Source organism: Mauremys reevesii, linkage group 10, assembly GCF_016161935.1.
Source record: "Mauremys reevesii isolate NIE-2019 linkage group 10, ASM1616193v1, whole genome shotgun sequence".
Taxonomy (NCBI): Eukaryota; Metazoa; Chordata; order Testudines; family Geoemydidae; genus Mauremys; species Mauremys reevesii.
This window is the reverse complement of record NC_052632.1, coordinates 54,039,893-54,060,868: the sequence shown is the minus strand read 5'-3', so window position 1 is coordinate 54,060,868 and position 20,976 is coordinate 54,039,893. Positions and strand designations below refer to the sequence as shown.

Below are 20,976 nucleotides of genomic sequence, written 5' to 3'. Positions count from 1 at the left end.
GTCAGTAGAAATGTCCCTGCTGAATTGTATTGCCTGGAGAAACCTTGATGCTCACATGGAAACATGTTTGGGACAGTATCTCCTTAGAGTCTATGCCCTTGTAGGACTAGCAATCCAGGGAACTTGAAAATAAGATCTCTGGGTAATGGGGTGTCCCAGTGAGATACAAAGGCTGAGATTCAGACATATGGAGAAAGCCCCCAGAAATCAAGTTAGTAGACAATAACTGTTGACGAGGGGCACCTAGCTCTAACAGGAGACTGTTTCCATGCAGCATTGTTGCACCCCTTCAGGGATGCTGGCCAGCCTCATAGCATAGAATCATACACGTGTAGGACTGGAAGAGACCTTGAGAGTTCATCTAGTCCAGTCCCCTGCACTCAAGGCAGGACTACATAATAACTAGATCATTCCTGGCAGGTGTTTGTCTAACCTGTTCTTAAAAACCTCCAATGACAGAAACAATTATGTATTAACTATATTGATTACCTAAGAATTCCCAGCTAACACTCTAAGGCCGTGGTCCCAAACGTGGTGCCCGCAGGCACCATGGCGCCTGCCGGAGCATTTATATGCGCCCTCCTAGTGCCCAGCAGGGGAGAGAAGCCGCAGCCCTGCACCCGACGGGGACATAGAACTCAGGCTGCCAGCACGGTGTTCTCTGTTCCCAGCAGGCGCGGGGCCCGCCTAGTGCCCAGCAGGGGAGACAAGCCGCTGCCCTGTGCCTGACGGGGGCAGAGAACTCCAGGGCTGCAGGCTGTGGGCACTGGTGTTCTCTGTCCTCGCGGCTTCTCTCCAGCTTCTCTCTGGATTCATATATTATGTTATATTAAATATGATGTTTTCCGTATTATTTAATAGCAGCAAAGAATCCTGTGGCACCTTATAGACTAACAGACGTTTTTGCAGCATGAGCTTTTGTGGGTGAATACCCACTTCGTCGGATGCAACATTATTTAATGTACAAATACAAAATAAGCCTTGAAAAATTATTGGCTCCCGCCACACTCTTCTGAAAACATGAATGTGCTACTGGCCACAAAAAGGTTGGGGACCACTGGTCTAAGGTTTGGTAGGTCCTTGTCCCAAGATCAGGCCCAGTATTATCAGAATCACTTGGGAACCCTGGCATCCACGATTGCAACATTTGCACTTCGCAAAAACGTTCTGAATTTGCAATAGTTTTATTAACACAGATAGCAAAGTTACAAACACTCCAACTCAACAAGATAGAGAAAACATAGAACGAGTGTCTGAGCAGCCATATACTCACTCCATCCCTTGCAGAACAACCTGAAGTGTTAATCATCATTTTCCATGTCACCATCACCAGTGCTCCTTGTCTTGGCCTGTCCCAGGCATGCCGGCTGTGGTACAGCTTTGATAATGTGTTATACTGACTCCACTAGGTCTAATGTTTCAGCCCCTCTTCCTCATTTGAACTCCCACACCCCACTAATGTTGGGGTGCCCTTCTCCCATAGATTACTAGGCCCTTTACCTCAGGCTTATTAGCACATATGTCAATTGGTTACCATGGTATTCTTGTGGTTGGACATCTGCTGACATCTGATGTCTGCAAAATCCCCAGAATGCTCGAACCAGCTTTAACCGGTACAGTGCAGTATCTATTTTCTAAATATCAGGAGTTTTATCACACTTCTTATATCCTGGGGTGTTGGGCCATGGCCATCTTGCGATAACATGATCTGGGGTCACTTTGCTGGGTAGCTGCTTATGTCAAATAATTCTTTAGCCCTGAAGCCTTGTTTGGCTATGCTAAATATCTTACCGGCCTGAGGCTTGTAGGCTTTTGTATTACTGCCTTAATCCATGGCTTTATCACACCTGCCAGTACCTGTAGGCTACGCCCTTTAAAATGCTGTGCACTTCAGCGGGGAGCCGCTGCAATGGAACCAAAAACCCAGCGAAACAGCAGGGTTTGGTAGAGGCTGGTCCTTTGCGTTAGGAAAGCAGAGAGAGCTTCCCTACAGAGACTCTGCCTCGGGGGGCTCCAGGGCCTCCTTTCGGACAGAGGAGGAGAGCACGAGGCACCAGTTGGCCCTGACCGTTCTAAGAGAGCTAAGCTCTTTGACCCCTTCTAGGAAAGGTTAATGTCCCTGTCAAATTGACCATGTTGCTCACACGTTTACCTTCTCCGTAAGCTGTCCCCTCCTTCCGAAGGGACCCTCCAGAAGCCCCACAATCTCTTATGCTGTCTCCTAAAAAATACCTGGCTGTTCTAGACAAAGGTCAGCAGTGTCACTCAGCAGCACTCCAGCCACCACCGTGTTCTGGCTCTGGATGCAAAGCGTGTGTCTGTATCCAACTGTAAAGACAGCCAAACCTTCACTGGACAGGTCCTGCTCTCCCTGTGCAGGCAGGGCCCTGCTGTGGGAGGTACAGGCTTCCTTGGGAGCTGTTCTGAAGCTGTTAGGTGTTGGGTGCACAACAACTCCCCCCCAATTCTTAAAGGCCCCAGCCCCTGGGATGCTCCTCTGTTTCTGCCTGTACTGGTGTCTCTGAACCATTTCCCTCACCTCAGGTGCACAGCCAGTTTCTTTAGCTAGGTCCCAGTGAGATGTAGGGAGCCCATAGGCAGGTGGTGGTGTGTATTAGGTGTTCAGACTGACAGCTTCTGCAAGTGGCACACTAGTTTATGCCCAGCCCAACTCCCCATCCAGCAGACGTTCTAACGTGCATTTGATGTGTGATGAATACGGCCATGGCAGGGGCAGACACTCAGACCTCAGGCTAGTCCATTTGCTCTGCCTCTGTCCAGGAGTAACATGGCCCTTGTAAAGCTACCTGGACACCACGTCCAGCTCAGGGTACCAACAGCCTTAGTGCCGTGAACCTTCCTTCCATGTTGAAACTGCACCTCTTTCACTGGTGGTGGCATTTCTCTCTCCCTTCCATTTTGAGAGGCCCTTGGAGTAAGGGAGGCACCAAAGACATGTGCTCCAGCAGGGCTCAGCATAACTGTCAGATTCTGCTGCTTCTCCAAGTGGGAACGTGCTTTACAGGTGACTCAGATGGGCCAGTGCTCATTCCCTTCCCCTGCACTCTGCCCAGCAGAACTGCAGCAGCCCCTTTCTCAGCCCTCGGAAGAAGGGACATAGGATCTCTTGATTTTCCCCACTCTTAGCATGTTCAGTTAACAGCTGTTTGTGAGAGAGCCGTGGCCACCTGCACCAAGCTGCTGCCATCTCTCCCTTACTCACGCTGCCCTGGTGGGGCTGGCAAGGCTGCCGGCGTTCGTCTGTGTTCCTCAGCATTCTCGTTCCCAGAACGGACTGAGCGCTCTCCATCTCACAGGATGAACAAGGGCTTCTTTACCCATCAGTATTGTGGGCAACATGGATTAAGCCTGTGGACGCCATATGTAACTTGCATATTCTGTACCACACAAATGCACAGCCCAGGCCTCTAAGGCACACATCTCAGCCATCCCTGGGCTAGGAGAGTTGGGAGACACCTGGCGAGTGGGAGGTTTTCCACACCTCTTTATTAACTTTTGGCTCAGAATTCACCTGACTTTATGAACTGTTTTTACTTCCATTGGAATACATGTTTTTTCCAAGGATGGTTCAATTTTTGAATGCTCTCCTAGCTGTGCTTTGTGATGCAGCTTGGAGAGGCTCTGAAGCTGTGCTGGCAGTGGGGGGCCCTTAGTGGCAGCTTAGAAACCCTGCACTCTTTTTCACAGGCTCTTCTGAGCAGAACATCCACCAACAACAGTTGAGTTGCACTTTACATGTCACGGCTTTGAAAGGAGGCAAAAAGATTTTCCCCTGCCTAGGTTTTCCATGTCAATATTTACATAGGCATGTAATAAAAAAGTCACTCTGTGTGTGAGCCAATATTTAAAGGTTATTTCCAAAATAGCAAAACTGGGGTTAGCTCATGTGCTTGGCAAATTCTGTTTTTATGGTGAGTTTCCAGTTATATAAATATAAAACCATCCTTTAATCCAGTCCACTGTTTTGTAATTTTCAAAAGCCACCTCTGGCTAAGCTCACACGTGCCAAGTGGTGAATTTGTCTAAACTTTATGAATGAGAAGAGCACAGATGAACGGCACTATAGAAGTGCAAAGTGCTATTATTGCTCGGTGTATCCACCTTTGAAAATAGGGTTCTTTGAGATGTGATGTGACAGCCGTAACCATAGCACCAGCTAACTCAGTACCCTGGGTTGTGCATAGCGAATGCACCAACACTTTAAGAGGTTCCAAAAATAATAAGATTGAAAATGTGTCCCTCACGCCGGGAGCATGCCCACCTGCTTCCACCCCCAGCATCTGGCACATGGACTTTGGGGGGATTGTTAACAAAATGCTACCTAGGATTTGTATTACAGCTCCAAGGGGACTTGCCCTGATTGTGTAGCCTCCAAGCCTCCAGAAGTGCGTTCACACACACACAGCTGCTCTGTGGATTCAGGGGAGTATATGCTCCTCCCCATAGGCACCAACTTCTCCTGGCACTGGTGGGTGCTCGTGCCGCCCCACCCTGACTCCACCCCTGCCCCACCCCCATTCCAACCCCTTCCTCAAAGTCTCCGCCCCCTCCCTGCCCCTATTCGACTCCTTCCCCAAGTTTCCGCCTTGGCCCCACCTCCTCCCCTGAGCACGCTGTGTTTCCGCTCCTCCCCCCTCTCTCCCACAGCTTTGTTACACCACGAAACTGCTGTTTCACGGCAGCAAGTGCTGGGAGGAGAAGCAGGGATGGCGTGCTCCGGGGAGGAGGTGGAGGTGAGCTGGGGTAGGGAGCGGGGAGCTTGGCTGCCGGTGGGTGCAGAGCACCCACCAATTTTTCCTCTTGGATGCTTTATCCACGGAGCACCCACGGAGTTGGTGCCTATGCTCCTCTTCCCCCCCCCCACCCCCCCAAAACCTTTTACCGGTTCCCAGATTGTCGATTCAAAACCACCTGCTAAATTAGCTGCTGATAGCAAGGGGGCTCCCCTCTATAATAGTGGCCTCAGTTATCTCTTTGATTTGCTTCTTTTGAGGATGTTAAAATCTCCGGAAAGTTGTCTTGGCAATAAGAAAACGAGTCTTGCCCTTAATAAGTCAGGCTGCCTTATGCATTCCTGTATGTAGGAGTAAGAGAAATGATCCAGTTTGCGTAGACTAGTGAAACACCATCCTGCTCTGGTGCAGACAGGCTGGCAGTGGCCATGTGTTTACACTGTAATTGTGGATGCAGGGCTGCCCAAGGAGCATTCCCCGCTGGCTTACATGGCTAGCTCTGGGGCCCAGGAGAGAGGGATTCTGCAGATTGCTCAGAAATCATTGCTGTCTCTCATATGGAAAGGCAATTTCTCTTCCTGCTTTTTATTGCGCTGGAGGAGGAATGCACAGCAGATTACAAACTAGATTCCCTCTTAGCAGCCGCTGAATGCCCTGCTGTGCTGATGCTCCATGTGGCCAGTCTTTGGTTTGTAGGAGGGTGTAGAAACATGCTGCCTGTGCTCTGCAGACACAGATTGCCTCTGGAGGCGGCGCAGTCAGCAGGAATCACACGCCTGTCTGTTTGTACAGGTGTCCCATGCTAGTAGCACTCCCACCGGCTCCTGCAAAGGGACACTGAGCTCCTGCCCTGAAAGCCGAGGAGGGCTTGTTAGCACAGCCCCTTCCCTCTCATGCTTGTGAGCCCATGAGCCCTCTTCCTCAAACTGAGTGATGCTGCAGGAAGAGGAGGGGAGCAACTGAAACGTGCCACAGCTGAATTAGAACCCGCATCCTCTCTCCCTAGCAGCAGCCCCATCGGGTCTGTCTATCAGCCTGACCCTCTGTACCCTGTATTGGGAATGAGCAAGCTGTGCTAGCAACCCCATACTGCCCTGATGGGCTAAGCATGCTGGCGCAGGTGAGCTCAAGCCCGCCTTTGGAGAGGATGCTCCTCATGCTTCACTGGTGACTAGCCCCTGTCATCCAGGGGTCAACAGGGCTTTACAAACATGAATCGGTATTAAACCTCAGCACCCCCTCCTGGCAGGCAAGCATTATCTCCTGCTGTCTGGAGAGCCGGGGCTGAGAAGCGGAGAGCTCTATGTTCATCTGTCCATGGCGGCGCAGCTTCTGTCTTCTGGCTGAAGACAGAAGCTGCCACCGAATTGCTGCCGCCGCCACAGAAACACACGTGCTGCCCTAACGGCATACGGACTGCCCCTGCCGTCCGCGGCGGCAATTCGGCGCGCTGCTTGGGGGCAAAAACAGTAGAGCCGGCCCTGGTCCCCAGTAGCTGGTTCTTGTGAACCTCATGAAACAGCTCCATGGGCCCAGCAAGAGGCCTCGTTGCTGGGAGAGCTGGGGCATGTGCTCTCTTAGATAAAACCAGCTGCTTGTTACTGCATCCTCTCAGGCAGCCAGTGTCAAACTTCTCCACGGCCTCCCCCCAGCTCTGGGAGGGACAGGATCAGCTGATGGGGTGTCCTGAAGACGAACTCCAGTTTGAAAAACCAAATGCCATCCTCCCCACAAGACAGAACGGCTCTGAGTGAGGGCGTTCCCTCCAGGGCCTGCTCCGTGCTGTCCAGGCTTGTGTGGGCACAGGAGTGGCAGGTTTGTATAATTTTTGGTGGTGCCCAGAACGGGCCCAAGTCCCCCCCCACACACATACCTGCCTTGTAAGATGATATATATTTTTTAAAATAATGTAAAAATGTGAGAGCTCTGGGGTGGGACTGGGGATGAGGGGTTTGCGGTGTGGGAGGGCCTCAGGCAGAGGGTTGGGGGTAAGGGCTGCAGGTGGGGCCAGGGATGAGGGGTTCACGGTGCAGGAGGGGGCTCGGGGCTGGGCAGAGGGTTGGGGTGCAGAGGTGTGGGGGCTCTGCCTGGGGGTGCAGGCTCCGGCGTGGGGCGGGGCCGGGGATGAGTAGTTTAGGGTGCAGGTAAGCCAGAGCGGACTACCCCTGCCAGCCCTCTCCCCACTGGCAGCAGCGAGCTCCGGGGGAGAGACCCCCTTTCCCCTCAGCAGCACACTCACCTCACACCACTGTCACTGCACGTGCTCCTAGGGCCCCTCTCAGGTCCAGGAAGTCCCCTCACCTACCCTGTGATGGGTGCGGAGGGGGAGCTGCCATCACATGGGCACCACCTCCCCTGCTGCTGCCCCTCACTGAGGGTGGGGGATGGGGCTGCCCCTTGCCTGGGCGGGGCAGGAGCAGTGACTGCATGCAAAGGGGCCCCCTGTGCTGGTGGAAGGTCCTGCTGGAAAAGGGAAGGGTCCATCCATCAAAGGCGAAAGGGCAGGGTCAAGGTCAGCCTGCCCTGACACCAGTGGTTGGGGGCGCTAGGACCCTGTGCGGCAGTTGATGCCAGGAGCCAGCAGAGCGGAGTGCAGCACGGAGCTGCAGGTAGGGGTCTGCTGCCCAAGCGGGGAGGGACGCTCAGGGAACACACACGGGGGCAGCAGGTGGGGCCGTGGGAGAGACCTAGCCCCGAACCTTGGTGGAGCTGAGCCCCCAGCCCCTGAATATTGCTGGAGCGCAGGCACCACAGGCTCGTATAACTTTCCGCCCCGGGCATCGGTTCGTCCTTGGCTGACTGTTGTGGGCCGAGCTGCTGAGTTTCTGCTTCCTCCAGGGCAGTCCAGGAGGCAGAGGTGGGGCCCAGGATGTGCCTTTTGGCCCTGGCTGACGCTGGAAATGAAGAAATCAGTCCAGAGGGGGAGAGGCATTCCCCCAGCAGGCCAGCAGTCAGCAGAGTCCCCCTGCAGCCTTCCTCAGTTCCTTGCCACATGTGACGGCTCAGTGGAGCAGGAGACTCCTAATGGGACGTGTCTCCCATTTCACTGGGGAGCTGGGAACCAATTCCCTGACCATGGGACTCCAGGAGCCCACCAGTCCCATGTCAGCTGGTCCCCAGGAGCCTGCAGTGAGCATTAACTAGGGCACACTGACGTCTACCATTAACCCACATCTCTTGTTCCCCAGTGGCAGCTTGACTCCTTGGAAACTCCAGCAGCCTCTGCCAGAATGAGCCGACAGGCCTGGCATCATTACTTAGTGGGAATGTTCTTGTTTTTCATGACAGGTTGAAGCCCCAGAAGAGACCAGGCAATGGTGCTTCCCAGCCATGTGAGAATATCGTGGTCGCGTACTACTTCTGTGGCGAGCCCATCCCTTACCGCACCTTGGTCAAGGGGCGTGTGGTCACGCTGGGACAGTTTAAGGAGCTGCTCACCAAGAAAGGGAACTACAGGTAAGGCAGAGGAGAGACCTACGGTAAAGTCCATTCAGCTCAGCCTGCTCCTAGGTCTCTGCTTTCCACGAGTGGCCATGTTCACCTTTTGGCTCTTCCTCCCCTTTGCCCCAAGGCGGGTGTTGGGGCCTCCCTCTGAGCCGGCAGCACTAGATTCCTTACTGTGTATGTTCCCCAGTACCATGGATGTCATGGTATCTTGTCTCGCAGTGATTCTCTGGAGACGGGGCCATGCAAGGTAGACGAGGCAAGGGACTGCCCTGGGGAGGTGTTGTTCCTGAGTCAGCTGGGAACGCTGTCTCAGTACAATGCCAGGATGCTAAACCCAAAGCAGCAGGTGTCAATGGGAGTGGGAATCGTGGGGGTGCGCAGGAAACTAAGAGGACAAGGCCCCTCCTATCCCAGAGCAACACCGCCACCGCTTGGGCCTTCTGCACATGGCGGGGTTCTCAGGTATGTGCTCCCAGTATTCGAGAAGAGCCCTTCTTCTTCGAGTGATTGCTCATGTGTATTCCACAATAGGTGTGCGTGCTCGCCACATGCGCCGGTGCCAGAATTTTTTCCCCTAGCAGTACCCGTAGGGGAGCGCCCGTAGCGACCCCTGGAGTGGTGCCTCCGTGGCGCAGTATAAGGAGCGCTGCGTGTTCCCCCCACCCTCAGTTCCTTCTTGCCACCAGTGATGTTGCTTCGGAACTGCTCTGCTCCAACTCTGCTGTGTCTCGTCCGAAGAACTGCTTGTTCATTCAGTGTGTGGTACCTGTAGTTAGTTAGTTGATTAGTTAGTTTAGTTTAGCTAGAGCGCCCGGGCCGGGGCATGCCCCGTGCCCCGGATTTTAAGTCGTGTGACACTTGTAGGCGACCTGTGCCAGTTAGTGATCTGCACGCGGACTGTTTACGCTGTTTGGGAGAAACCATTTCAGCAATCGCTGCAAGATTTGCTAGTTGTTTAAGCCTAGGACCAAGAGAGGAAGGGACATTAGGCTCTGGGCTATTCTGATGGAGTTAGCACTGACCCTGGCTCCGGCACGCCACTCCGAGTTGGCACCAGGCACCACGGTGTCAGTGTGCGGCGACCCTTCGGTGCCATCAACTAGTCGGCACTGCAAAGGAGATGGAGGAGCCGTTGGACTCCCTGTTTAATGTACTGTCCTCCTCGGCACCGGGCAGGGTGTCCTTGCCTCTCCACGAAGGGGTGGCGAAAATTTCAAATGTCCTGTGGCAAACCCCGGCCTCATTGGTCCCCATCTCTAAGAGAGTGGAACGCAAGTATTTTGTGCTCGCCAAGGGGCATGAATACTTGTACACCCACCCTGCTCTTAACTCCCTGGTGGTCAAGTTGGTCAGCCACAGGGAACAGCAGGGCCAACCAGCCCCTACCCTGAAAAATAAAGATTCGAGGAGGCTGGACTCATTTGGAAGAAAAAATTATTCGTCTTTGAGCTTCCAGTTACGGGTGGCGAACCACCAGGCTCTCTTGGGCCAGTATGAGTTCAATCAGTGGGGCTCCCTGCCCAAGTTCGAGGACTCCCTCCAGGAGCGCAACAGAAAGGAGTTCAACATGCTGGTGGAGGAGAGTACAGCGGCTGCCAGGGCAACCCTCCAGGCAGCTTCGGATGCAGCGGACATGACCACGCGGTCCATGGCCTCCGCAGTGTCCATGAGAAGGGCATCATGGCTCCTGCTCTCTGGGCTGTCCAGCAAGGCGCAGACCTCCCTGCAGGACCTCCCGTTTGACAGCAAAGCTCTGTTTGCAGAACAAATGGATACAAAGCTGCATGGCCTGAAAAACTCCCACACAACGCTCCAGACTCTGGATCTCTATGTTCCGGCTCCAGCTAAACCGAAGTTCAAGCCGCAGCAGACTCCCACCCAGACCACCCATTCAAAATACAAGACCACTTATAAAAAGTCACGGGGCTAAAAGAGGTGCCTGCAGAGGCAGTCTCGGCCTGCCTCCCAGCCTGGGTCCTCCAAGGGCAAGCAGGCGGGGAAAAAGGTGGTTTTGAAGGGACGCCCAGGGGCGCCCTGCCAGTTCTCATCAGAAATGTATGTTGGTGGTAGCGACCTACCTCAGGCCTATCTGAACAACTGGTTGGTCATGGGCAGCTCCCGGTCGCAGGTGCTTCTGTCCACGTGCACCACTTTGGGCCTGTTGGTAAACAACACCAAGTCCACGTTAGTCCCGGTACAACATATAGAGTTTATCGGGGCAGTCCTGGACACCTCATCAGCCAGAGCCTCCCTCCTACCGGACAGGTTCGAGACCCTGAAGGGGCTCATCGACACGGTCACAAGGTTTCCGGTGACAACAGCCAGAGCGTGCCTCCAGTTCTTGGGTCACATGTCAGCGTGCAAGTATGTGGTCCATCACGCCAGATTCAGGATGAGGCCCCTCCAGCTCTGGTTGGCCTTAGAGTTCTCCCAGGCCAGGGACAGGATGGACAAAGTCCTCACGGTGCCCAAGCCAGTGATCACTTCCCTACAGTGGTGGTCCTCCCCGGGGAACATGCTCCAGGGAGTCCTATTCGGGGGCAGGGCCCCGTCGCTGGAACTGGTGTCCGATGCATTGGACCTGGGATGCGGGGGCATATGTGAGGAACGTTCAGACCCAAGATCTGTGGTCGGCTCAGGATCTGACCCTGCAGATAAGCATCAAGTTGTTCAGGGCAATACGGCTGGCATGCATGGCCTTCCGCTCGCACCTGGAGGGCCGGGTGGTCAGGTTCTCACGGACAACACGGCCTCAATGTTTTACATCAACAGGCAAGGCAGGGCCCGATCCTCTGCCACGAAGCCCTCAGGCTGTGGGACTTCCGTATTGCCCACAACATTTGCCTACAGGCTTTCCATTTACCAGGCACCTGGAACTCACGGGTGGATCGCTTGAGCAGGGACTTCTCCTCTCAGCACAAGTGGTCTCTCCACCCAGAGGTGGTGCACAGACTTTTCCAAGTGTGGGGAACTCCCCAGGTGAACCTTGTCATGACTCAGCAGAACCGTCGCTGTCCCTGGTTCTGCTCCATGGGGGGCTGGGACAGGGCGCTATCTCCGATGCCTTCCTCCTGTCCTGGTCAGGCCAGTTCCTCTGCCTTTCCCCCATTCCTGCTGATCAGCAAGGTCCTGGAAAAGATAAAGACGGACAAGGCCCGGGTCCTTCTGATTGCCCCAGCATGGCCCAGGCAGCATTGGTACGGGACCCTCATGGGCCTGGCAGTCGCCCCGCAGTGGCAGTTGCTGTCCCGCCTGGACCTACTCTCCCAGGACCAGGGCCGCCTCCTCCACCCCAGCCTAGCGGCACTCCACCTCACAGCATGGCTGCTCAATGGTTAGGCCGGGAGGAAAGGATGTGCTCGGAAGGGTTCAGCGCATCCTCTTAGAAAGCAGGCAACCCTCCACGCGCCGAGCCTATTTGGCAAAGTGGTCTCGGTTTTCCAGATGGGCGGACGAGCAGGGCGTTTTCCTGGTGGCCGCCCCGATCCAGCTGATTCTGGACTACCTCCTTCACCTTAGAGCCCTGGGCCTGGCACCCTCGTCAGTCAAGGTGCACCTGGTGGCCATATTGGCCTTCCACCCGCCAGTGCAGGACCACACAGTATTCTCCCATGCTATGACTGGCCAATTCCTTAAGGGGCTGGATCGTCTCTTCCCGTATGTTAGGCCCCCAGTCCCACAGTGGGACCTAAACCTCGTGGGCCCCCGTTTGAGCCGCTAGCTACATGCTCCTGGTCACACCTCTCGTGGAAGGTGACCTTCCTGGGGGCAGTCACATCAGCTAGGCAGGTCTCTGAACTCAGGGCTCTGACCTCTGAGCCCCTGTACATGGTGTTTCATAAAGATAAGATCCAGCTCCGCCCGAAGGTGGTCTCTGCCTATCACATTTTTCTGCCAATCCTCTGCCCCAAGGCAGACAGGCTCTGGCTTTTTACCTGGAGCAGACTAAGCCATTCAGCAAGTCCTCTTAACTGTTCATTGCCTCGGCCAAGCACATGAAATGTCGGACGATCTCCACTCAGTGACTCCAACTGGATCACCTCGTGCATCTGTACCTGTTGCGACTTGGTGGGATCCCCCCGCCGTCAATTGTGAAGCCACGCTCGACTAGGGTGCAGGCCTCATCGGCTGCCTTTTTAGCCCATCTCCCCATTCAGGACATTTGTAGGGCTGCCACATGGTCTTCAGTTCACACATTCACCTTGTATTATGCGATCATCTCCCAGACCAGGGAGGATGCCAGGTTCAGCAGGGCCATCCTCCGTCCTGAGAGTTTGTGGACTCCTTCCCACCTCCAGCAGATATGCTTGGAATCACTTACTGTGGAATACACATGAGCAACCACTCGAAGAAGAAAAGACAGTTACCTTTTCCATAACTGCTGTTCTTCGAGATGTGTTGCTCATGTCCATTCCACATCCCACTCTCCTTCCCCTCTGTTGGAGTTGTTTGGCAAGAAGGAACTGAGGGTGGGGGGAGCGCGCAGCGCCCCTTATACTGCGCTATGGAGGTGCCACTCCAGGGGTTGCTAGGGGCACTCCCCTACTGTACTCCCCAGGGTACTGCTAGGGGAAAAACTTCCAGCACCGGTAACATGGTGAGCGCACACACCTATTGTGGAATGGACATGAGCAACGCATCTCGAAGAACACCAGTTACGGAAAAGGTAACTGTCTTTTCTCTGAGCCTATGCTGAACCCCATGTTCCAACAAGGCAGGGCCTGCAGGGGGCAAGGAGGAGCTGGGAGATCTTTCCCAGTTTTAAAAAGAACGGCTTTCTCAACCCTTAAGCAAGGAGGGAGGCAGCACCACCGGGCAGAGAGCGTGAGATGCATATGGCTAGTCCAGCGCAGGGCCGTTGGAGAGGCGAGCGAGTGCCTCGGCAGCATACGCTAAGCCAGGGCAGGGGCCGAAGGCTCGTTGAGTCCTAGGAGTATGGCATCCCTGGCAGAGATGTGCTAGTGGGATCCAGAGAGATCTGATGCCATCTGTGTTACCTGTGAGCAGGCAATGGTGTGAGTGCTTTGCCCATGAGTCTCTCCCAGCAGAGACAGGTTAATGAGCCAATGCAGGTGATGTGGTCAGAGGTGTTTTCCCTGGGGCTCCGTTCTGTGGCACTTCCTCCTGCAGTGCTGCAGCTGTCATTAGCCGTGGTGAGAACACCCAGTGGCTAAGGAGGTTTCTTGTGTGTATATTCTTTAAGAGGCAGGTAAAATGGCCTGCCAGGAGCTAATTTAAAGAAGGGTGGATCAGGCAGGAATTCGGCCTTGGCCCTGAACGTGTGTACCCTGTGTGTTGTTGAAGTGGCAAGTTATGGGTATTTTAGGGATTTGGTTCCAAGTGACGCTTGTGCCGTGCTGCAGTCCAGATGGGACAGTTCAGCAGCTGAGCTCTTTGCAGCCAAACGCTCAGGGCAGACAAGGCAGTTTGGCCTGAGCGTGTGTTTTCAAGAGCAGGGTCTGGCTTTGAAGAGTGTTACAACAGCAATTGCTGCAAGCAAAAACCTGGTTGTGTACCAAGCCAGCAGCCCCCAAACTCTGCTCGATGGAGGGCTGCCTGCGCTGCATAGAGGCCAGTTTCATTCTAGGACTTGTAGCCTCTCCAAGCCATAGCTCTAGCCTCAAATGGAGAGCAACTTTGGTCCATACTGTGGGACTGTTTGGGGGGTGGGCTGCAGGGCCCAGCTGGTCAGCCTCTGGTGCAAAGAGTGCTGCGAGTATAGCTGGGGTAAGGGCCACTCCCGCTGTATTTGTACTAGGATTGGCAACGCCTGCCTTGGTGAGGCGGCCATCACCTGCAAAGCTTATCAGCAGGAACATAAGGCTGGTCCTTGAGTCCGGTCCCCTGCTATCGCAGGCACCTGGTATCTCTCCTGCCATGCTGCTTCTGAAGGGGAGGGTTTGGTGAGAGGGCAGGAGAGGGGGGTTTAGTTCTGGCCCTGGAGCCAATTTGGGTGTTATGGATATTTATTCCTGTTCATCACATCCACCCCCCAGGCATTATCACATAGGAATCAGGGGTACGGCATGCTTGGGTTTGAGTCAGTGTGTGGCTTCCGAAGCCTGTTAGGGCCCATGGCTGGGGCTGGTGCAGCCCCTGGTGGGTGGGACCCTGCAGGGTTCTGGGCTGTTGCCAGCTGGGCGATCCATTCACATGGCCCCCTCTGCTCTGCAGGTATTACTTTAAAAAAGTGAGCCATGAGTTTGACTGCGGAGTGGTGTTTGAGGAGGTACGCGAGGACGAGGCCACCCTGCCCATCTTTGAGGAGAAGATCATTGGAAAGGTTGAGAAGATTGACTAACAGGAGAGCCAAGAGGCCTGGGAAAGATTTTGGAAATCTCAACAGTCTAGAGCAGATCCAGAGTCGGTGCTCTGGGAGGCACAAATCCCTCGGTACTGGGCTGACCCAGGCTGAGGGAGGCACCTCGATCCCTCCCAAGGACTTCCAGGAGCTACGCATTGCCAGGAATTGGAGGAGTTCCACCACAAGACTTGCCGGCGGGATGCCCGGCGGGCTCCCTCTCCAGACAGAATATTACGTGTATTGTAGCATTGTACAGTTGCATTAGAAAGTGTAATATGACCTTGTTTACTAAAGCTGCATATTTTTGATATATTGTAATAAAAGGAAAATCTTTCCAATGTCACAGTGCTCTTATGTAAATGTAAGACGTACAGGTACTTCGGAGCTCACCCAGTGTGTACAGCCATCTGTCCAGCTCGGCATGGAGCCTTGCCTTCATCTGACCCTCCCCCTGTCCTGACAGTGGATGGCTTTTAGTTGATGCTACTGTGTGTGTGTTGAGGTGGAGAACTCCTTTGGAGAAGTCCACACAAGCTGCTATCTCAGATGCTGATATGGAAGCCCACACTTTGGCTGGCTCATGCTGACCGTACAAAGGCCACAGTAGTGCAGGGGAGAAAATCTGGGTTTATGACATTTTAACAAACCACTTTTAATCTGTTAACCTTGCCCATATTTTAAGCCAGTGGTCTCCAAAGCAGGGTGCATGCCCCCCAGGGGGCGCGCAAGAGGATCCTTGGGGGTGCGCGGCAGGAGGAGCACTTTTTTTTTTCTCCTTCCAATTTGGCAAAAATGGTAGAGCCGGCATGGCAGGGGGTGCATGCTCAAAAAATTTTTACTGATAGGGGTGCGCGATCAAAAAGGTTTGGAGACCACTGTTTTAAGTCACCAGATCTCCTAGGAGCTTTTTCTCCAAGCATTCTTGTGACTGAGTAAGCACTGCAGGAGAGGGTTTGTATTTAGGAGCTCCTAACACAGTGGTCTTTTGTTAGAGCACATACTGCGGCTGGTTGTCACTGGAGTCCATATGTGTTTGGTTTCTGCAACTCAGGTGCATCCCAGTGAGTGTTAGCTACGGACCGGCCAGGAGGGAGCACCCGGATTAGGGTTGGAATCAGCAGGTACCATTTTGATGAGAGCTTTCTTTGTGAAGTGCTGTCTCCTGCTCTTTTCTCCGCAGATAAGAGGTGATAGTTGGAGAAGTCTGGTGACGCCTGCTCCCAGCCATAAGCCTTTTCCGAGCGTGTGCTTCGCCAGAGGGCTCTCATCGTATGTAATTAGCAATCAAAGAGAGCCCTCCATTCAAGCCTCTTGCTTCTTAAAACTTAGAATGTAACATCCCGCGAGGGGGGTTGCTAGGCTGCAGATGGTAATAATTTGTCGTGCTGTGGCATGGCATGTCAGCCCTGCCAGTGCTGAGACCTGACGTGGTCACGGGAGTCTTAGCCAGAGCAAATGTAGTGCAGAGGGAAAACCACTTGGAAACTTGCAGTTTCTGTTTCACGCAGCCAGGAAAGGAGAGAATCTCACCATGGGCTCTGCAGGTCGATCTCTTCTGGTTGCACCGCTGCTAATACCTGAATCCTCTGAGAAAGGGCGCTCTGAGAGACTGTGATGAAGATGCTAATCCCCAGGAGCCGGAGGCATGCTTTGGCTGTGTTCATGGCCACGTGGTAAATAGAGTTGTTTCTGCCTGTTTCCCCTCGATGGGCACATCTAGGACCATTTATCATCAGTAGGGCTGCCCAGGAATCTCCTGGGAGGATGCATTCCCTAAGGGTACGTCTTCACTACCTGCCAGATAGGCGGGTAGCAATCGATTTCTCGGAGTTCGATATATCGCGTCTCATCTAGACGCAATATATCGAACCCCGAACGCGCTCCCGTCGACTCCGGAACTCCACCGGAGCGAGTGGCGGTAGCGGAGTCGACGGGGGAGCCGCGGACGTCGATCCCACGCCGTGAGGACGGGTAAGTAATTCGAGCTAAGGTACTTCGACTTCAGCTACGCTATTCACGTAGCTGAAGTTGCGTACCTTAGATCGACCCCCTCCCCCCCCAGTGTAGACCAGGCCTGAGGAGAGCAGTCACCCTGGCTGCAGAGAAGACAGGATCCTCAGGAAAGGTTCACAAAGGGCCAGTGTTTATTCAGAAGCAAGAATGCTGGGGGCTCAGAATCCAAAGCAATTGTTGTTTAAATGTGCTCCCCACTGAGCACGCCAGACGGTCCACAATGCAGCCCTGAGCCTGCTGCTTCTGCCAGCAGCTGTCTTGTCCCTGCACCATTCTGCAGGCCTCTCTTCACCGACCCACCGAGCTCTCTTAATCCACCACACTGCGGATAATCACTGCTCCTGAGTCAAGTGTAAATATTTTGTCAAATCATCCGGTGACCCAGACCCCCCTCAGATACCAGGCTATCCCCCGCCTGCGGATCAGTGGGCCTCTGTGCTGGTCCATTTCTGCCCCAGTAAGGGTGTAAAGGCTTTCACATCAGCACTGACTCGCCACGGTTGTTCTTCTGTTGTGTGTTCTCAGCTCTACTCTTTCTGTTGGCTGCAGCTTTGCTAGGCGCAGGCGTGGTGATGACAGTCAGAGGTGATATAGTGGGATAGGCCTGCGTGATTGTGTATCCGCACAGGTAGGTTTGCCTCTCAGTATATTGTATATGTCACAGAGTGCCTTTTGAACACGGTTCTGTAACTTGCCTATCACTATGTGAAGTCCAGCAAATGAGAAATTGTTTTCATCCAGGGAACTGCATTACAAACATTTTTCTTCTTTTTTTAAGTTCGGATTGTAATTCTGTGTCTGGTGAGATTGTTAATGTACCCGACAGCCACAGGTTTTCCATTTGCCCTTGTTTCTGAAGGGTTCCATTGTAAATATGTACATTTTCTAACCGCAGTGTCAGCCGCCAGCGGCATGCCTACAAACGGCGTCTCCTGAGCGTTTTCATGTGCTGACTTGTACAATTATCTTTTAAAAGGTACTTGGATAATAATGAAATAAAAAACCCAACGTCCAATTGGCTGCTGTTTTCCTTCCTTCTTTGGAGAGCCGAGGTATGCGAGGCTCAGCAAGATCTGCCCCAAGGGACAGCTGGGATGGTGGCCGTGCTGGAAAGAGTCAATGAAGGGAGCAGCAAATGAACAGGACTCAGAGAGGGCGTGTGCCTCAGGACCTCTGTGTGAAGTGCAAGCTGTCTAATCCAGGAGGGGCCCATTTTGCAAGCTGCTTATTTACCCCTCCCTGGTATGCAGCCATCTCTGCTGGAGTTCAGCCACAGAGAACAGCCCTTCCCAGGCGCTTGGTCTAGGTGCATAAATACCTTCGTCAGTTCAAATGGCGGAGGGAGTTTAAAGCAGGCAGAATTGGAATTCGGCCAAGACCCCAGGGTTGGCGGGCCTGCCATTTCTGCAGAATGTGAAGGACTTTTTTTAGGAAAAGAAAATGAGCACAAAGTGTCACTGCAAATGGATTCCTATCACCCTGATCTCCTTGTGCTCAGCAGTGCGCTCCATTCCCAGGAAGGCCCCTTCCTGACCTGCAGAGTTTATAAACCCACCCCCGGGGTGACAGGGTGGGTGCAGTCAGAGCACCGTCTTGGTGGGGGGCTGGGGATTGCAGGTCACAGCGAGACGGGAGCATTGTTGCTCCTGGGACAGTGAAAAGAGAGAGTTTTAATGAGGGGTTTGAAAAGAGAGGCTGAGCCCTGCTGGGATGGCACGGTTGTTTGGGGTGCTGGGGAGAAGTGAGGCTGGTGGCGAGAGCAGGGCAAAGGGCAGGTATGGTGGGAAGGGACACGAGAGATGCAAGCCAGGCCGCATGTTGAAAGCAAAGACCAACTCAGAGCTGGGCCAGAGGGTGAGAGGAGGCAATGACATGTCCAAGCCGCAGGTTCACCTCTGTGGGCTGGAGGGAGGCGAGATGGGATCTGGGGCTGCAGTGGTCGAGGAGGGAAGAAGCATAGAGCCATTAGGACAGAGAGGGAGGGTGGAGATACAGCAGGGTTAAACCTGTTATAGCAAACATGACTCATGCAGGCAGCTCCCTAGGACCCCTTGTCCTGGGCTGCTGGGGAGATGGTCCATGCTAAATGGGAAAAGCAGCAAATGGCAGGTACAAAGAAACCTTTACAACCGAGTGAGACTGTTGCAGAGATGACTGCCTGAGTCTGAAGAGAGCCTGGAACAATCGCTTGGTGAGGTGTGACAAGCTCCACTCACCTCGCTGCAATAGTAACTCGATTGCCTAGTGATGATTTAAACATTAACTGTTTCATTCCTTAACTAAGGAAGAGCCGTGGAGAGGAGGGGGCTACACGAGTCTGCATAACTCACCGAGAGCAGCATCTCAGATGATGCCACCACTTATCTCTCCCCCGCCATCAAGTTGCTGAGCCCACAGGCACAACAAAGCCCCACCAAGGAGAGCCCAGTGGTGCTCAGAGACCAAGTGCTCATAGCAGGGGCAGCTGCACAATCTGGGGTGAGTGGTGTCCTAGGTGGGTGGGGTTTATTTTGTGGGTGGAGCCTGGACGAGAACAGACCCTTGGCCCCTCCCCCATCTGCCCCCGAGTGAGAGTAGTCATGGCTAGGCAGAAGGGGCAGGAGGTCTCACCAGAGGCAATCGGGAGAGGGGAGTGGCTGGCTGGGATGCGGCCAAGCCAGCTGCAGCCCCCGGTGCTCATCCCCAGAGGCTCCTTTGCAGCAAACACCTGGGAGTGGCCTTGTTCATGAGATCTAGTCCACAGAAAGCCAAAGAATCCTGGCCCAAAGCCCTTGCCTTGGGCGGCTACTCAACCAAACAAGGGATCCACGCTGCAGTGTGTGCTGCCCAGGACCTGCCTGGGTGTGCGGGGAGCAGTTCCTCCTGCAGTCCTGACTCAGGAGTGGTGCCCCTCTTGACTCGCCAGGGCTAGAAGAGGAACAGGCTGGGGCCTTGCCCCTCCCCAATCCCTAGGCTGATGTTACTCTGTTACGGGAGCTGGGGGGGTACATCCAGGCAAGCTGGGCCCCAGCGGCTCTGTCCCAGTCCAGGGTCCCCCTGGTGGAATGTGCCTGCTGAGCTTGGGGTGGGAGGCCAGCCATGTGGGGGCGGGGACAGCATGGGTCTGACTCAGCAGCTAGCATGGAGCGAGCACCTCTGCACAGAGGAGCCATGGCCCGAAGTTGGCTTGTCCAGCCTGCCCATGTAATGCCATGATTAGACTTAGGGCACATGCTTAGCTAGAACCCTCCTGAACCATCAAAATCCTCACACGTCCTTAGCCAGTGACCAGTGCAGCCCTGCCTAGCATGAGAGCTGGCTAGCTCACAAGCTGAGGGCAAGGCTCTCCATCCCATCCCTTTCCCTCCATCCCACTAATATGACTCCTTAGCAAGCGTCATGCCTGGGACCATGCCTTGAGGACAAGCTCTGGGCTGAAGTCCTTGGGTACAGCCTGTGCCAGGCTCTGCCCCCTTTGGGAAATGGTTAGGAAGGACGGGCATTAGGGCATTGGAGAGGGAACATTCCCAGTCTGTTCAGAGCACCGCAGATTGAGCTGCAGCATCCCTGGGCTTCCAGGCGTGGGCTGCTGGACCATGCTGCCAGGAGGTTGCTAACTGGGAGATGGGGACCCACCTACCCCTTCCAGGCGATAGCTGAGCCTGGAGCCTGGCTGGCACAGAGCCCGGGTGTGCGCTTAGGAACTGGACAGCTGGGAGCTGGGCTGGAGTCAGCTGCTTTGCTCCCTGAGCTGGTCACTGAATAGGCGACATCTAGCCGGTCTGGGGTGGGACGCATGGCTCTGCAGGTGAAAGCTGCAGCACTTAGGGCCTCTCGTGAACCATGATTTAAGCTGGTGCTTGTCACAGAGACCGAAGCCAGTGGCCTGCCTCATTGGTTGGCTCCATCCCTGCTGTCTGCAGGGGCTCATGCTCCTTCTCTAGGCACTTCCACCTGAACTCCTGCTGGCTTTAGAGCATCTGCTGAAGCAAAGGCTGCTCCTCTCTGAGGGATTGTGATCCTTGGGGTGGTGGGAGAGACCTCAGCAGCCCAGAAAGGATTAAGTCATGGAGCAGGCTGCCATTAGGGGAATGAGCAATGAGGGCACCTCACACAGGTGAGAAATTCCTCTTATTGCTGGCAGAACAGGAGGCCTCCTTGTAACCCTCCTCTGCCCTGCAAGCTGCCCCACCAAGAAGCACTAGCCACGGCTGAACTGCCTGGGTCCTGCCGGCCTTCCTGTGTTTCTGGAAACGGAGCCCCATCTAGTGCCCGGAGCGGCAAGTGCCTTTCTCCACTGGAAATCTGATCTCTCCCCAGGACCCCAGGCTCCTCCACAGGGAGCCTGGTCACTGCAAGGGCTTCTGATGCCCATGTTGATTTGGGGGATAAGATGGAAGGAGTTTCAGTCCTGTGTTGGGCTCTTAGGCTCAGCTATAAATACAGAAAACTCAGTAATAATGGGGGATTTCATCTATC

At 54.2% G+C, this 20,976-nt stretch overlaps 1 protein-coding gene across 8 annotated transcripts in view; it reads left to right on the top strand.

Annotated features, from left to right (window-relative positions):
• AXIN1 (axin 1) overlaps positions 1-16,385 on the top strand; it is a 212,175-nt gene extending 195,790 nt beyond the window's left edge. For all 8 annotated transcript variants that reach the window (XM_039492172.1, XM_039492175.1, XM_039492173.1 and 5 more), the window contains 2 exons: positions 8,043-8,210; positions 14,376-16,385. In XM_039492172.1, the coding sequence (XP_039348106.1) occupies positions 8,043-8,210; positions 14,376-14,502 (295 nt within the window). In that variant the 3' untranslated portion in view covers positions 14,503-16,385. The remainder of the gene's footprint in view (positions 1-8,042; positions 8,211-14,375) is intronic.
• Positions 16,386-20,976: the final 4,591 nt, after the last annotated feature.